At 40.2% G+C, this 17,411-nt stretch overlaps 1 protein-coding gene across 1 annotated transcript in view; it reads right to left on the bottom strand.

The window, feature by feature from the left end:
- Window positions 1-17,411, bottom strand: part of LOC132829208 (proprotein convertase subtilisin/kexin type 4-like) — a 46,087-nt gene that overhangs the window by 19,636 nt on the left and 9,040 nt on the right. The window contains exons 5-10 of the mRNA XM_060846577.1: window positions 15,524-15,600; window positions 8,454-8,539; window positions 6,049-6,221; window positions 4,663-4,875; window positions 2,946-3,046; window positions 904-1,007 (exon numbers count right to left, since the gene is read on the bottom strand). Coding sequence (XP_060702560.1) covers window positions 904-1,007; window positions 2,946-3,046; window positions 4,663-4,875; window positions 6,049-6,221; window positions 8,454-8,539; window positions 15,524-15,600 — 754 coding nt within the window. The remainder of the gene's footprint in view (window positions 1-903; window positions 1,008-2,945; window positions 3,047-4,662; window positions 4,876-6,048; window positions 6,222-8,453; window positions 8,540-15,523; window positions 15,601-17,411) is intronic.

The raw sequence follows: 17,411 nt of genomic DNA, 5'->3' as shown, positions 1-17,411 counted from the left end.
GCAGGCACCTGGAGGATTATTCGAGTTGATGATCCCTGTTTAGTAGGTATGGTCAAGCTCACTAAGAACATTGGATGATATCTTCGTGGGTAGTACTCATTCTGATGTCCTCAAACAGTGACCAGCATGGCAAAACCAAACATGGCATTAATGTGGATTTCAAGCATTACTTAAAACAGATACACAAATTCTTACTAGTTTGCTGCTGGACCTCTATATATTAAAAAAAAGAGCTTCTGGATAGATTGGGAATCATTCAGGACAATTTTATCAATGCAGGGTAACATTTATTCGTGAAATTCAGGAACTGCAACCAATAGGCGTAAATGCTGTGCTTTCTACTGAGGACAAAATAAAAAAGGTTGGTCATTATCTCCTTGGTTTGGGTAAGTGTTCAGATAGCACACCACCAACTGCTTCAGGAGAGCAAACTCTGGGATAGCATCCTTCTCTACCATTCCCCCCATGCAAGTAGATGACATCCCTCCTGCACCTGGACTTCACTTATTATTGCCTAGTGCTTGGAGCCATTCTAACTGGCACACTGCACACAAGAGGTTATACCTCAGTGAGGATGAGGGGGAATACACATTTACTGTGTCAAACAAAACTCCAAAATCAAAATTGGAGGGCTAAGCTTGGTTTAGTTTTTCCAGACAAAATGAGAGTTATGGTCATCAGCATCAAGGGCTAAAACAGTGCTGAAGCCAGACTCTCAAATGGACATATTCGAATAGTACTGCTTTAGATAAGTTTCTTTAAGGCCTTTGAAGAGTACATGCTTCAAAAGAAAAAACCTGTCGGTGCTAAAATCTTTAAAAGCCATTGTTTTGTTTAAATTAAGGTATGACTTATCAAAGACCGTCAGTTTTGTAAAACATGCCATTTAAACAAGTTCCTTACCTTTGCGGCCCACACCATTCTTCGTCCAGTCGCCTGCTTTCAAATGCAAAGGTTTAGATGCTCTCACCACAAGGTGCTGCATATCACGCCAGGTCAGTGTAGGACTACAAACACAAACCATATATTGTTCTTTTGTTGGAAGTATTGAAACACATTAATAACATGAATCATTATGGAGTTCTTTTAACATAGAAAAAAAAGTGTGCCAGTGCTTTTGAGACAAAGATGAAAACCAAATTATGATATTGGGATAACTAAAAACATGTCAAAATGTAAATGTAAAGGCAAGTGGGATTGAAAGCAGAGATATATACAGAATGAATTCTAAAACATGGGGCTTAGGTGCTTGAAGATACAGCCATAAAGGGAGACAATAAGGAACACTGTTGAACTATAAGCCAGAGTTGGAAAAAAAGTTCAGAGATATTGGCTGCACAAAAGTATGTTTGGACAAGAGGTATTATGGAATTTTTAAGCACAAAAATAAAAAGTGAAATTGAAAATGGTTATGGAAAGAACATAATGTTGTCAGCAAGGCTGGCAATAGGCACTTCTATGCAGTAGGACAGTGGTAAGAGAAGATTTATATGGGCTGAAGTGAAGAGCATGGAGGATCAGAGACCAGCCAGGAATTCACTGGAATAGTCAAGGGTGGTAGTAATTTTTAAAAACAAACTGGAAGATTTTAACAGGTGGGCTGAAATAGGCAATGCTAGATATCGAAATAAGCTGCACATATGATGCAGAAGACTTGTTTTGGAGTTCAGCTTATAGATGAATGACCTTGTTCAACTCAAGGTAGGACCTGGAGTAGGAAAGTAGTGGGTTCAGTGCATGAGTTGAGGCAAGAGTCTTGAGTGTAGTGCTGGAAAAGCACAGCAGGTCAGGCAGCATCAGAGGAGGAGTGTCGACAATTGGGGCATAAACCCCTTTATCAGGGAGACGTGGCTGAAGAGCTTCAGGTCAGAGGAGGAGAAGATGACCTGGGGGTACAGAGACATGAGAACTTCAAGGTAGGCATCCTTAGAAACAGCTTTGCAGTAGAATTGAAATCAACTAGGAGAGAAAAAAGTAGTGAGGACTGAGACAAGGACAGTGGTTTTAAAATTTTTCATAAATTCTTAACTGCAGGTCACTTTCTATACCCATATGTCAGAGTTGCTGGTGTAACACTATGGTTATGGAAAGTGACCTCCAGTTAAGCATTTATGAAAATTAAAAAAATCGGTCCTTGCCTCAGTCCTCACTTTCTCCTAGTGGATTTCAATTACTCATACTTGGCAGCATTGGTGGAGGAGAAGGAGATGGAAATTGACTGGGAAAGATTGTAGAGCTGTGGGAGAGACCCAAATTTTGCCACTGAAATGTATTGTTTTCAAAGAGAAAACGTGGTTGAAAATGGAGATTAAGCCTGCACGGAAGAGGAATCAAGCGATTTTGATAATAGTAGAAATTAAGTATCTCGGTGACTATGGAGGCTAGAAAGGAAAGGAAACAAAAAAAAAAAGAAGTGGGTAAAAATCAGCAGTGTAGTGAGATCAAGGAAGAAAGAGTTGGTAAAGAATGGTAGATAGCATGAAAACAGAAACTAGAGAATATTGTGGAATCAGATTGGAGTTGGTGGGATGGGGACAAATCAGAGAACAGCAATCTTAAATAGAGACAGAACTAGAGCTTTTCACACCTTGGAAGAGTCAGAGGTTATAATAAATTGTTGATAATTGGTCATCTTTGTGCATGCCTAAAATTCAGTTATGAATCAGATGCTCAGGTAAGAAAAATAGAACTGCAAACAAGTTAAAATTGGATCATTTTCCTACACATGCATCAAGAAGTCAGCTACTCAAAACTGAAGAGTTAAAAAATGTTTAATATCTGAACTGAATTTCTGTATATATCAAGTGTGTTGCTAATATTTCAGCAATAATTGCTATGTTGCTTGGAAATAGTATCTTAAATACAAAAATCCATTCCAATGAAATATACCCTCATTCAATATGCTTACCCACCAAGAACATTTTACTGCACTTAAACAGAATTACTTTGCTTCCAGAGCAAGGGCTATGATCCCAGCAGCAAGTGGTGCAGATGCTGATGTTCCAGTGTGTTTCTCTGTACATCGTAAGCGAAGATCAGTTGTTACCTGAGAAGGGGTTGAAGCAAAAGAGATTACGAACACTTGACTAATTTTTCTCCAAACCACGAAAGCTGACTTTTTTTTTTAAAAAGGGTCTCTCGTACATCAGCTATTGCTGAAATGACCCATTTGTACAAATTAAAACCCTACATTTGACTACATATGGTTATGAATCCTACTGTATGATTTTCATATGCCTTCTTTAGGCAGAACTGAAAACTCAAAATGCAAATACTTGAGATTTTCCATCCTGCCCATTAGTCAGCAGGCATAAGCTAAATCTTCTGCTGAAGTCTAATCACTACTACAGCCACTGGCACATAAGATTGATCTGCACTTTCCTTCCATTCCTCCTCCCTTCTCACCTTCTTAACCCCTGCCCCACCCCACTAGTTTAAAATCCCAGCTCCTCAGAATAAAATCACCTCCCCACTTAAAGGAAGCGGTTCAGAAGATTTACTTTTGAAAAGGGTGGTTGCTTAGTATTAGCTTCAATGAGGAAATATTACACCAGCTAGGCTTATACCTAGAGAAGTTAAGAGCAAGAATCAATTTGATTGAAATAAACCTCAAAAGCATCTTAAGTTGTGATGTAGACAGAATGTTTCCTTTTAAATCAAGAGAATCAGAAACCAGGGGGTCGCTATTTAAAAACAAGGAATCGCCTAATAAGACAAGGATAATTTTTTGCGTCGTCAAGTCTTTAGAACGCTCTGCTTCTATCCACTTTGAGGGCAGAGTCTTTGAATATTTTTAAAAGGAAGTATCAGGTGGAAAGATTATTGGGGTAGGTGGGAATGTGGAGTGAGGTTACAAATGGATCAGCCATGACCGTATTAAAATAAGAGCAGGTGCAAGGTGCCAAATGGTCTACTCACTCATTCTCCTAACCTACAAGCTTACATGTCCAATATTTCAGAGCATTTCCAATTACTGATACAAAAGTGACGCATAAAAAAAATCAAAACTACCTAAATAGTGAGACAGAGCCAAAAGATAAAAATTACTTCAAAAAATACCATGACTAATGGCCAAACATCATAATAGCTTGTGAAGAAAGGAGGCTAAGATTGCTATCACCTCACCAAACAGTGGGCAAAAAGTTAGGGTAGAGTATATTAAACAAGAAACAGAAACCAGATATCAAGCCACCTTAAAACACATCCACTTAATTTGAAAAAAAATGCAAAAGATGCAAAAGACTAACCTACTCATGAGATGACTGTCAATTATTTAACCACATTAAAAAGTATGCTGCACACCTGGACTTTTACCTGCCATATAGAACTAATTGCAGCAGTTTGCCTTTCAAATGGCTTGAGAAACCTGGCAGTTGAAGGAAAGCATGAGAGCAGATCATCAGCTAAGTGCCTTGAGGAAGTCCCAGCATCTCAGCCTGTCCAGCAACATTCCCTATTCAGTCTGCTCTTAGCATCAATATCAGTTTCCCAGGCTGACTGTTGGGCGAGAAGGAATGGAGACAGTAAAGTTCAAAGTATGACTGCTAATTTAACAGTAGCAACGTCTGGTATCCCCATTACTTAGTTACTATAAACCCCATACCCTTCCACCAACAAATGAGCGCCAGCAATTTTGTCTTTCAACACAAAAAAAATTCTTACAATCTGTTTTTCCAATCTGGTTCCACTGCTGTAAGTGGTGGTTAGCGTTGAAGAGCAGGCCTCGCTGTACCATGGAACATTCCCTAGTTGAGTTGTGCTGCCTACAGACAGTGTGTAGATGCTGTTGGTATAGCCATCGCAGTTACAATCATCATATTGGAAGCCTCCATTACCAGATGCCCAAACGAAAATGGAACCAAGACCACCTCGACCCTAAGAAAGAACAGATTAGTTGGCTAAAATGTATTGGAGGGGCTTCAAACTTTAAACCTTGAATCCATTATAAAAAGAAAAACTAGATAATTATAAAATAGAAAAATCCAGATAAAAAAGGATAGACAAGTGAAACAATTCATAAAATGATCAACAGGGTACAGCAAATGATGGAGGAGCTGTAGTCACCGGTTGGAGATTATAACTAGAAAGAGAGCTCAATAGATTCCACAGACATTTAAAAAGACCAGCTGGGCCACAATTCTGAGATTCCTATCACCCAAAAATTTTCACTAATGCAGGATAAGAAAGTTGGAGGGTGGGGGTGGGGGTGGGGAAAGAAAGAGGGAGGGAAGGAAGGAAGAGAAGTCTTCACTATAGTCTGTTCAAGGATCTAAGGAAAAAGCTGTCCACCAATATTTTCCCTTAGGGTTGGTTATCTTTAGCCTAATGGAGTCAGAGCTTTCATTTAAGGATGTTGGATGTACACTACAGATTCTGAGGTAGGCAGGCCAAAACAGAAAGTGGAGCATCACCCAACTGTAGGCTCAGGTTAAAAAGGGTTATAACTATTTTAGGGCTGTGAATGGGAGAAGTTTTTTCAAAGGCTGATGAGTGTTCAGAATTCTATCCAAGAATAGAGATGTTGAGGCCTGATGCAGATAGGAAAGAAAAGTGGATACAAGTTCAAGCGTGACCATATGCCTTACCCTTGCTTTTTTTTTCACATGGAAGCATTATGCTATCCTTGTATCTTACACAACAGTTGACTGAAGGCAACTAGAGTGCTCAGAGTCAGCAGCATAACAACATTTACTTTATTCGACGTAGCAAATAAACAGAACCCTATATTACATGGGTTTCATTCCTAGGTGACCTGGCAATTCTAAAGTCACTAAAACAAGCATTTACAGTAAAAAAAAATCAATACATTGCTGAGTGAGATGTTCTAAAGTGTTAAAAATTTTGTAAAAAGGAGAGGTTTTGTTACATTAAAGAGGAGTAGTATTAAAAAGGTAATTGAAATGACACTTTTGTATAAAAACATTTCTCAATTGTTGGCATTGCTTTAGGTTTAGAACATACATTGTATTGTACACACAATTTCATGTTCTATAGACTAGCACGAACATTGCAAAATAAAAATGGCTCGAACAATTTTCATGTTCTTACTTTTGTAATACCCCTGAGGAATGCCTGACTTGCCAATACTGCTGGTCCTTCCACAGTCTGCCCATTGTCCTCTGGGCCCCAGCTAGCACTATAGATGTGAATGTGTTGAGGGTTGAGGCTGAGCGAGCGGGCTTCCACTACATCAGTAATCTCACCATCAAGCATTCTTACTCCTGCAGACAAAAAAAACAAGTTATAGAACAGATCCTACAAAACACCACAGAACCATAATTTGTAAAAGTACGAACGTAAAATAGTTCTAAAGTCCGAATCTTAATGACCAAAAAAGGTTAGATAGCTGTCTAAATATTAAGAACGAAGTCATATACATGTTAGATATCATGCAAATGTGGACAAGATTGTTAATATTCTCCATGTTTAAGCTCAGAATCACAAATGTATGGCACAGAGATGATCATTCATCCCATTAGGTCTGCACCAACTCTGAATGAGCATTATTCAGTACTATTCTTATGCACAATCCCTATAACAGAATATTGTTCCCATTTAAAAATCATCTACTTCCCTCTTGAATGGCTACTCTCCAATATCTTTACAACTAAAGTTTCTCATTCATTAATCTGTTGTCAAACTATTTCTGCACTTTAATATGTTTACATACTTCATAAAGTATCGTGTGCACAACTATGCACAATATTCCAACATGGTCAAATAAGTGTACTGTATAAATTCAGCATATCTGCCTTGTTCTTGTACTCTATGCCGCTATTAATAAAACCTATGATACCATACAAATTTAACTGCTTGTTTTTCGCTTTGCTGTTAGTGACTTATGCACAAACATACATAGGACTAGAGGAACCTGGGTACTTTAAACATTTGATTTTAGACTGGCTCTCCATGTTCTTTCTTCCAAAAAGGAAGACTTCTCTGCATTGAATTTCACCTATCATCTATTTGGCCACCACAGCAACTTGTCTTTGTTCTTGTCATGTTAAGCTGAACATGTAGGCCAATATAAACATATTTGTCAAGAACAGGTATAGAAATAGTGCACCACTCTCCTTGGGATTGCAAAAAGAAAAATTACGTGCCCAAGGCATTTCTAGGTCGAAAAGAAGGGAAACAAATCCTATTCTGATTTTGTACAAATCAGTAACATTAAGGGTAAAGAGGAAAATTCAGTAGCTGTTCAGTACAAAAAGGTTTTTAAAAAATTTATTATTTTCTACACAGGCTACATCTTTCACAAGTTTGTCCTTATTAAAGATGGGTAGTTTATTGTATTCAAATGTAGAACTTAACATGAGCTTACTGGCCTGCATGATAGCAAACAATGTGAATAGAACACTTAACTGATCACCTAGCAACATACTGCTAATATATTCCTTTCATGCCCCATTGACTCCTGCAGGGTCTTTGCATTGCAATGAAGTCAACACAGATGAGGGAATGAAAAGGCAGTCTTTTCCCATTTTTCAGCTGAAGGTTGGGAAAGCAACAGCATGATGATGAGACAAACACTGCCTACTGTTTAGGATCTGTTTCACAAAATCTATCACAAACCCAGTTTTACAAGAGACCATAAATATAAAAAAGTTAATTCATACAAAGGTCACAGTTCTTTTAAAAAAAAAACCATGGCATGGATTTTGCATTAGTGGCAAAGCAACAGAGTGTACTGCTGATCTTGAAGAAAACTACTCAAAAATCCAGTGTTAGCCATTGGGAATCTCTAGTATCAGTAATACTCATACAGCATCATTAAGTTTGTCAAGTAGTTAACCACACTAAAAGAATTCAGACAGCAAAACAGATTGTATAGTTTATTTTAATAAAAACAAAAAAATTAGACATGCAAAGTTGAAATATAAAAATGGAATGGTTTCTTAAATCTATGAGATTTCATAGAATGAGAAATTTGACATTTTTACAAATCAGTTTTTCTGGACAAGAAAGGGTATTCAACTTTAGTGACAAATAATAAAAACACATTTGACAAGGGTAATTTGATTTCAAGAACAGAATTACAAACCTGAAAATTCAGTGATTGACTGCCTAGCAGACTTAATGATATTACTGTCATCAATTCATTAAATAAACGGATTTTCTCATGAGCACCATGGCAGTGCATTCAGAGGACCAGGAAATCACTGACAGCCAACTTCTAAATTTTCACTTTTAATTGCATGTGTGAATGACAGATGCACTGTTGGGCTTTGCAGCATAACAGTGAATGTTGATAATTTGCCATCAAACCACAAAATCCAGACTGTTCAAATATTAAAGCTATTGCTATTCAAGAACTACCTTTTTTTAAAATTAAGAAACATAATTGTTCATCCTCAGATCTATTTGTTCCTCAACCTATTGATCCAAAGTTAGTATAAAAAATATCCTCACAGGAAAACTTGCCATTCTTAATATGAACAATTATACTTTACCACCAATTTTGGCATTGTATGCTACACCAACACCACATAGATCATTGGCCACAGCAGCCACTTCACCTGCACACCGTGTTCCGTGCCTGTTAAATACAAGACAGTTTATTGGGGAAAAAAAACAGAACTCGGGAGCATAACAAACCTAAACAGAATCGAGAACTTACTGAGTGAAGCATCCACCAAGCAATTAGCCTAATATTTTAGCAGAAGTTTAAATTTATCTACTTAAAATAAATCAGTTTATAACAGCTCAAAATAGCTTCACAGGAACAGCAGGAAGAGACATGCACATTTGCTTGTGAAGATCACAATTTTTCATTTTAGAAGTTAAGTGGCACTCTAGTGAAACCAGAAACAATTTAAAAAGTGTGCACAAGTTCAGAAATTTCCAAACAATAACAGAAGAAAAAGTTGCATAGAACTATGGCATACTCCAAACAAGTCAATATTTTTAGTTTAAAATGGCAAAGAGCAGCAACAAAATCATTACAGGTCTCATACCTTGAGAGAGTTCCAGCAGCAAAAATACATCCCGCTAGAGTGTCATGTTTAAGCATGGCTTGAATTTTCAGATTTTTAATATAAACTGAACATTAAAAAACTGCAAAGACAAGCCCCCAAGAGTTACCAGACTTCTGTAGATTGAAATCGAAGAGTGGTTTCAAGACGGAATAAAAAACTTCCAGACTGGTCCAAACCACAAGAAAAAAAGGTCAAAGTTGAAAGGGCCACTAAAAAGGAAGTCTCCCGACTGTCTCAAACTGAAGGTGCAAAATGACAACACATGATTGGAATCAACATACACCATTCTTGATGTATATAACAACACAACCGATGGAATAGGACTAGGAAGCCATATTTCTTTCTAAACATCAAGTATTTGCTGCTGGGATCTTCATCTTCTGAAATCAATCTGCCCTCAAACGTGCTACAACACTGAGGGAGGGAGGGAGGACTAGAACCCAGTCCTCGTAGCTCAGCCATTAGTACTGCACCACTAGAAACGGTTCTGCAAAGTTCTATCCAAAGCTAAGTCATCCAGCTTGTCAAGATAATAAATCAATAACACCTAGAAAGGGAGACATCCGAACAGAAGATCCAAACAGCAGACTCTCTCCCACTAAGTTCACCTGGGTTCCAACCTGGGAATTTGACAAAGAATCTTGCAACTTATGGAGAATATTTTGCTTTAGTTAAAATGAAGGTCTTGTAAAACATGAACTCCCTCTCAGAGGTTACAGGCATACCACAAGAGAGACACATTATTAGAGCCGTAAGAGTATTTTATCTTAACCCATATCTAACCTTGAGGTAGAGCATGCACAAAACATTACTGGGGTACAGGGGAGGGAATAACTAACCTTCATTGTTAAACATGCAATTGCTTGCCATTGAAATTATTCAATTGGAAGGTTCCTTCATTTAAAAGAATACACACCTTTTACATAAATAATACTGCACAAGTAGTAATGGGGGTACATCCAATATCTGCAGCAAGGATGACAAAACCATAGACTAGGATCCATGTGGAATTACAAAAAAGTTCTCTGCATCTGAACAGAAGATTATTCAAACATTTTAAAAGATCTGGTATCTAAAACACAAGTACTCTGACCTTCATGAACAGAGGACAAAAAAAAATCCACATAGTAGGAATACAGGCCATGTACCATAGCACAACAGATTATTTTGCCATTTATTTAGAAATCTTCTGTATCTTTTGGACATTTTAGAAATACAACTTGAGGTTTTATAGTCTCCTTATGCCATCTGGTGGATGTACTTTGCAGAGCAGCATTGAAAATACACCATTAAAAACATCAAATCTCGTGCTCTACAATGTATTAGTACCATATATCGCCCCCTTGACCACGACCCCACCTCCCACCACCAAACCATCATCTCCCAGACCATCCATAACCTCATCACCTCAGGGGATCTCCCATCCACCGCCTCCAACCTCAGTCCCACAACCCCGCACCGCCCGTTTCTAACTCCTGCCCAAAATCCACAAACCTGACTGCCCCGGCCGACCCATTGTCTCAGCCTGCTCCTGCCCCACCGAACTCATCTCCGTGTACCTCGACACGGTTCTGTCCCCTTTAGTCCAAGAACTCTCCTCCTACGTTCGGGACACCACCCACGCCCTCCACCTCCTCCAGGATTTTCGCTTCCCCGGTCCCCAACGCCTTATTTTCACGATGGACATCCAGTCCCTGTACACCTCCATCCCCCATCATGAAGGACTCAAAGCCCTCTGCTTCTTCCTTTCCCGCCGCACCAACCAGTACCTTTCCACTGACACCCTCCTTCGACTGACTGAACTGGTCCTCACCCTGAATAACTTCTCTTTTCAATCCTCCCACTTCCTCCAAACTAAAGGAGTTGCCATGGGCACCCACATGGGCCCCAGCTATGCCTGTCTCTTCGTAGGATATGTGGAACAGTCCATCTTCCGCAACTACACTGGCACCACCCACCACCTTTTCCTCCGCTACATCGATGACTGTTTCGGCGCTGCCTCGTGCTCCCACGAGGAGGTTGAACAGTTCATCCACTTTACTAACACCTTCCATCCTGACCTCAAATTCACCTGGACTGTCTCAGACTCCTCCCTCCCCTTCCTAGACCTTTCCATCTCTATCTCGGGCGACCGACTCAACACAGACATCTACTATAAACCGAATGACTCCCACAGCTACCTGGACTACACCTCCTCCCACCCTGCCCCCTGTAAAAGCTCCATCCCATATTCCCAATTCCTTCGTCTCCGCCGCATCTGCTCCCAGGAGGACCAGTTCCAACACCGCACAGCCCAGATGCCCTCCTTCTTCAAGGACCGCAGATTCCCCCCAGATGTGATCGACGATGCCCTCCACCGCATCTCCTCCACTTCCCGCTCCTCCGCCCTTGAGCCCCGCTCCTCCAACCGCCACCAAGACAGAACCCCACTGGTTCTCACCTACCACCCCACCAACCTCCGTATACAACATATCATCTGCCGTCATTTCCACCACCTCCAAACGGACCCCACCACCAGGGATATATTTCCCTCCCCTCCCCTATCAGCGTTCCCTCGTCAGGTCCACACCCCCCACCAACCCAACCTCCACTCCCGGCACCTTCCCCTGCAACCGCAGGAAATGTAAAACTTGCGCCCACACCTCCTCCCTCACTTCCCTCCAAGGGATCCTTCCATATCCGCCACAAGTTCACCTGTACCTCCACATACATCTATTGCATCCGCTGCACCCGATGTGGCCTCCTCTATATTGGGGAGACGGGCCGCTTACTTGCAGAACGCTTCAGAGAACACCTCTGGGACGCCCGGACCAAACAACTCTCCCTCCCACTCCACCGAGGACATGCAGGTCCTTGGACTCCTCCACCGGCAGGACATAACACGACGGCTGGAGGAGGAGCGCCTCATCTTCTGCCTGGGAACCCTCCAACCACAAGGGATGAACTCAGATTTCTCCAGTTTCCTCATTTCCCTTTCCCCAACCTTGTCTCAGTCGGTTCCCTCAACTCAGCACCGCCCTCCTAACCTGCAATCTTCTTCCTGACCTCTCCGCCCCCACCCCACTCCGGCCTATCACCCTCACCTTGACCTCCTTCCACCTATCACATCTCCATCGCCCCTCCCCCCCCACCTTTTATCTTAGCCTGCCTGGCACACTCTCCTCATTCCTGATGAAGGGCTTATGCCCGAAACGTTGAATTTCCTGTTCCTTGGATGCTGCCTAACCTGCTGTGCTTTAACCAGCAACACATTTTCAGCATTAGTACCATATACACTAGTGTGGCTTGCCATTGCTCCTCAGTGTATCCTCTACAACTATTTTGCAGCAGACATTCTAAATATGAAAGTTAACCTTAATATTTGGCTTCTGCCCCTTCAGTTGTTTTTGATTTTTAAAATCAAAATTAAATCAGACACCATAAACTTGCATCCTCTAGTCCAATACCTGTGCAATGTGGAGGCTGCACTGCATCGCTGGAAATGTTATATTTAAAGACATTGAGAAAATGACTGCTATTCAGGGGGACACAAAAACAGCATCACTTGAGCAGCCTCTTCAGTTATCCCCAAAAACTCAATACTCATTCACCTTGACTGGTGTTCATGGGGAGACATTACTCAACTGGTCACATTTTCTGTGATGAGTTTTTCCAAAGTTAAACTAAAATGGTTTATTTTCCAGATATCTCAAGTGTAATTAAGGTTTTTCTCCTTTTCAACTGTTTATCTAATAAGTGGAACATACCACAGTTAGATGTTGCATTTAAATACACAGATTAGTGTTATGCCCTGTTAGGGTTGTCCATGACTAAGCAGAACAAAATGACCAATAGCTACTGATGGCATTAACAGCAGAACATGGCTGACCATAGTTAGACAGCCTGGGAAAATATTTGATTAATGTAGCCTTCAGTATAAGAACAATGGTAGCTCTGTAGACCCAAGGTAACAGAAGAGAGAATATGCAGCTGTAGTTATTTAAGACATATAGAAGAACATTTCACACCAATTTAATTAGCAAGCCTCTCAAATTATTTAATCAAATCTGTTACAATACTAATAGTAGGTTTAGTTAAAATCCTTCAAATAAATCAGATATATAGATTCTGATGTAGTAGATTTACCTATATGTAAAAATGTAAAAGTCACTAACTGTATTACGGGAAAAGATTCAAATAAAATAAGTTTGTCAGTATAAAGCAGCCCCCATATCATTAGAGAGAAACAAATCATAGGTGTAGGAGCTAGCAGACATAACGTGTTCATTCAACTCATCCCAATAAGACATCCTGAGATAAAGATAGGGTTCCCAGTAAATATGGTAAGAAAGTGCTCATAACTTTAAGCTAAAAAGAATTCTAACTTTAGGTGTGACAGGAAAACTTTGGGCAGCACGGTGGCTCAGTGGCTAGCCCTGCTGCCTCACAGCACCAGGGACCTGTGTTTGATTCCAGCCTCAGGCAGCTGTGGAGTTTGCACATTTTCCTTGTGTCTGCATGGGTTTCCTTCAGGTAATCCAGTTTCCTCCCATAATTCAAAGAAGAGCAGGTTAGGTGAATTGGCTATGCTAAATTGTCCAGAGTGTTCAGGGATGTGTAGGCTAGGTGCGTTAGTCAGGGGGAAACAGTAGTAGGGTAGGGGGAATGAGTCTGGGTGGGATAATCTTCAGGGGGTCAGTGTGGACTGTTGGGCCAAAATGGGCCATTTCCACACCATAGAGATTCTATGATAAACTTTGTTGGAATGGATATACTCTTTTGTATTCCCTGTATGGAGGAATTTTAAAAAAAAAGGTCCTTACGTAATAGGCAATTAGCAGTTAACATGATGCAGGTGGCAAATGTCTAGGCAGGAATATACTTGAATACACAGTATCCATTATGAAAAACCCCAAGAAAAAGGAGATAAAAAAAAAAGAGTCTGGTAAACATCATGAAACCATGAGGACCAGGGAGTTGACCACAAGTCTGTCATCTCTCGCCATTTAATGAAAATGACTGGTTTAATTGAAAGAGTATGTAATTAATAGGTTGGTTCGTAAAGGTTAAAAAGGAGGGATGAAACAAAATGTATGTTTTCTGTTGTTCGGTGAAGACCTCTTCAGATTTTCAAAGGGGTTTTTCCCCCACTGAATTTCAAACTCTGATGCTGGAAGTGAACTCCTGGGTGTCAAGTGAATCATTTGGTCATTCCATTGCAACATGCCCAATTAACTACTCCTATTTTAAAACCAAACAGAAAGTTTATTAAAATGGACGCAATGTATCTTCAGCATGAGCTTCACATAGACCCAAGTAAGGATGAGCATTCAGTCATCCAGGGATCTTCACATCCCTTTAAAAATGAATTAACAAAACTTCAAAAACAGCTTGTCTGATGAAGCCTGAATTTCTCCAAAATGTGTACCACCAATTTTCCACTCTATTATTATTGTCCCTATGGATTGGAATAAGGTCAGCTAGAATGTGAACTCCCTCTTTGGAGCTATTGGCCTGGTCAAAATCAAGAAACCCGTACACAGGAGTGTCAGAGGTTCTGTATACTCTAGGAGTCAGCTGCGAAATGGCCAGATCAGTGTCATGTACTATGCATATAATCAATACTGGCCTTCATGAAGTTATTTCAGATTCTCTCAGCCAAACCAGACTGGATCAACCTACAGCCATAAACACAACCATAGAAAGTGGAAATCAATCTACACCACTCACTTGTTTAGAGAAAAGGACTCTGAACTTATGGAGTTAAAAAGGAAAAAGTGAGGACTGCAGATGCTGGCGATCAGAGCTGAAAATGTGTTGCTGGAAAAGCGCAGCAGGTCAGGCAGCATCCAAGGAGAAATCAACGTTTCGGACATGAGCCCTTCTTCAGGAATCCTTCTCCTTCTCCTTGGATGCTGCCTGCCGAGTTAAAAAGGAAGCCAGTGTTGCTCACTTTAAGTGAACAAAAAAAAACAGGAAGTGGCTTTGCAGACAGTTCTACCAGAAAAACATCAAGTTGTGTAGGTTATGCTAGCAGCTAAGACACTAACAGCAATAACTTGAAAATGGATGATCCTAACAGAGGGGTTCTTTCAACCTGCTCCAACTTTAGGTTCACCCAAGAGCCAAGCTTCTAGGAATTAAACTACAGAAAACAGTTAGGATTTTGTAAAGGAACAACTTCATTTAAAATTAGAGGCCTACCACCAAAGAGAATAAAAGAGAGACAGCCAATCCATCGTAATAGTTGAAAAGGTGTTTGCGCATGGGTAAATATAGACATACGCAAATTCAGGGTCGGGGATAGAGGATAGGGATAAGTAATCTGTACCATACACGGGCGCATATAGTCCACTACAATAACAAGCATAAAATATCAGAACTTTAACATTGAAAGCTTTACAACTGCAACAGGCCTGCCTAACTGGTGATTTAAATTCACTTTGAATTGCTGTATATCTGTATTTGATAGCTCTCTAAAAAGGTAATCATTTTATATAATGCAGTCTATTAGATAGTGTGTATTTAGTGCTAATTCAGCTAGAAACCTAGTGTAAAGAACTCACCGATTTTCATCGTTAAAGTTATATCTGGGTTGGGGGTCAGGATCATCATCATTTATATCAAAGCTTGCATTAGGGTCCTACAAAAAAAAAAGAAGAAAATTTCTAATCTTAAAGATTGCAGAAAATCTGCAGAGTTTTGTTTAATGTTTTGCGAAACTAACATCATAGTAACTATGAACTGAACACTGACCCCTCAATATCACAATTGAAATCAGTTACATATTTAGCAAACACATGAACTTCCATCAGGAGTAGACCGTAGGAGATTTTCTCCCCCTAATATTTAATAACCAAGGACTCAAATGATAATTGCAGTGCTCCTATAAAAAAAAAGAGTAAACAAGGAGCCTGCTTGGTCTTCAGATAACTTGCAACAGATTGTCTAGGATCCACCACAGCTATAAAAACCTGAAGAAACAACCGCACCGAAGAGATACTTAACCATCTGCCTTTGATATTAATTTAAAATATTCTGCCAAGATATGCATATGTACAGTATGAAAGCTGTTGACAGCCAAAAGATTTCAGTGAGTAGTGAGAACCTCAAAAACACTGTTGCTGAGGCATTCACAGAGGCTTTCAAAAGGTAATTTGGATAATTGCCTGAAAGATAGAATAATTGAAGGACTACAGAGAAGACAAGATAATGGGACTACTAGAGTGCTCTTACAAAAACACCCAGCAAATACTGGATGGGCCAAACAGACTCCTCTGTATGGTTCATTCCTTCCAGCAGTATTCTAACTAAAACTCAAGATGATATCCATACTGATCTCCAACATTTGTTTCTTACATAAAGAAAAGTTACACTATATTAGAAGGTTAGGGGAAGTGAGGATCACAGATTCTGGAGATCAGAGTTGAGAGCGTGTAGTGCAGGAAAAGCACAGCCAGGCAGCATCTGAGGACTAGGAGAGTTGACATTTTGGACATTAACCCTTCATCAGGGATCACAATTACACAACTCAATAGAAATACCTACTTGAAATATACATGCTGAACGGGTGCTCTAAAATAATTTCTCAGACTTAAGCCTTGTATTTTTTACTGCCCCTACCAAGCCAGCACTCTCCCATCCTTTCCTCCTTCAGGTACTTATCCAGTTTCACCATTATTAATGTCAACCACACCTTCACCTTGTAGACGATTAATATTATAACTAGGATTATAAACTCAGGCATGTTGTTTGTTCATGGGATATGGAGCATCAGTGATGAGACCAACATTTATTCCCCAGAAAGTATTAAGAGCCACCCAGATTGTTGTAGGTCTGGAGTCACAGTAGACTAGATCAGGGATGAACTCAACAATCGACAATGTTTACCTAGAGTCAAAGTTGTACAGCCTGGAAACAGACCTTCGGTCCAACTCGTCTATGCTGACCAAATATCCTAACCTAATCTAGTGCCATTTGGCAGTACTTGGCCCATATCCCTCTATTAGTCCTGCTCTTGAATTTTAAAAAAAATTTAGAATAAAATTTCACCACAGATTCACAGAATTGTGCTGGTGAAGAAGGAGGCCATTCAGCCTATCACTACACCATTTTGGTTACCCTTCCCTTTTCCCCATCTCCCTGCACACTATTTCTATCCAAATAATCATCCAGTGTCCATCTTGAATGCCTTAGTTGAACCTGCTCCTACCACTTTTCCAGGCAGTGTATTCCGTTAGCGAGTTGAGAAGATTTGTAGCTCAGGTTGAAATTTTTAGATGTAGGTTTGCTCGCTGACATTTTGTCACCATACTAGGTGGCACCAAACTGGACGGCACGGTGGCTCAGTGATTAGCACTGCAGACTCAGCACCAGGGTCCCAGGTTTGATCCCAGCCTCGGGTGACTGTCTGTGCGGAGTTTGCACATTCTCCCCGTGTCTGCATGGGTTTCC

This window comes from Hemiscyllium ocellatum, chromosome 28 (assembly GCF_020745735.1).
Source record: "Hemiscyllium ocellatum isolate sHemOce1 chromosome 28, sHemOce1.pat.X.cur, whole genome shotgun sequence".
Taxonomy (NCBI): domain Eukaryota; kingdom Metazoa; phylum Chordata; class Chondrichthyes; order Orectolobiformes; family Hemiscylliidae; genus Hemiscyllium; species Hemiscyllium ocellatum.
This window is presented reverse-complemented; position numbering and strand designations above follow the sequence as displayed.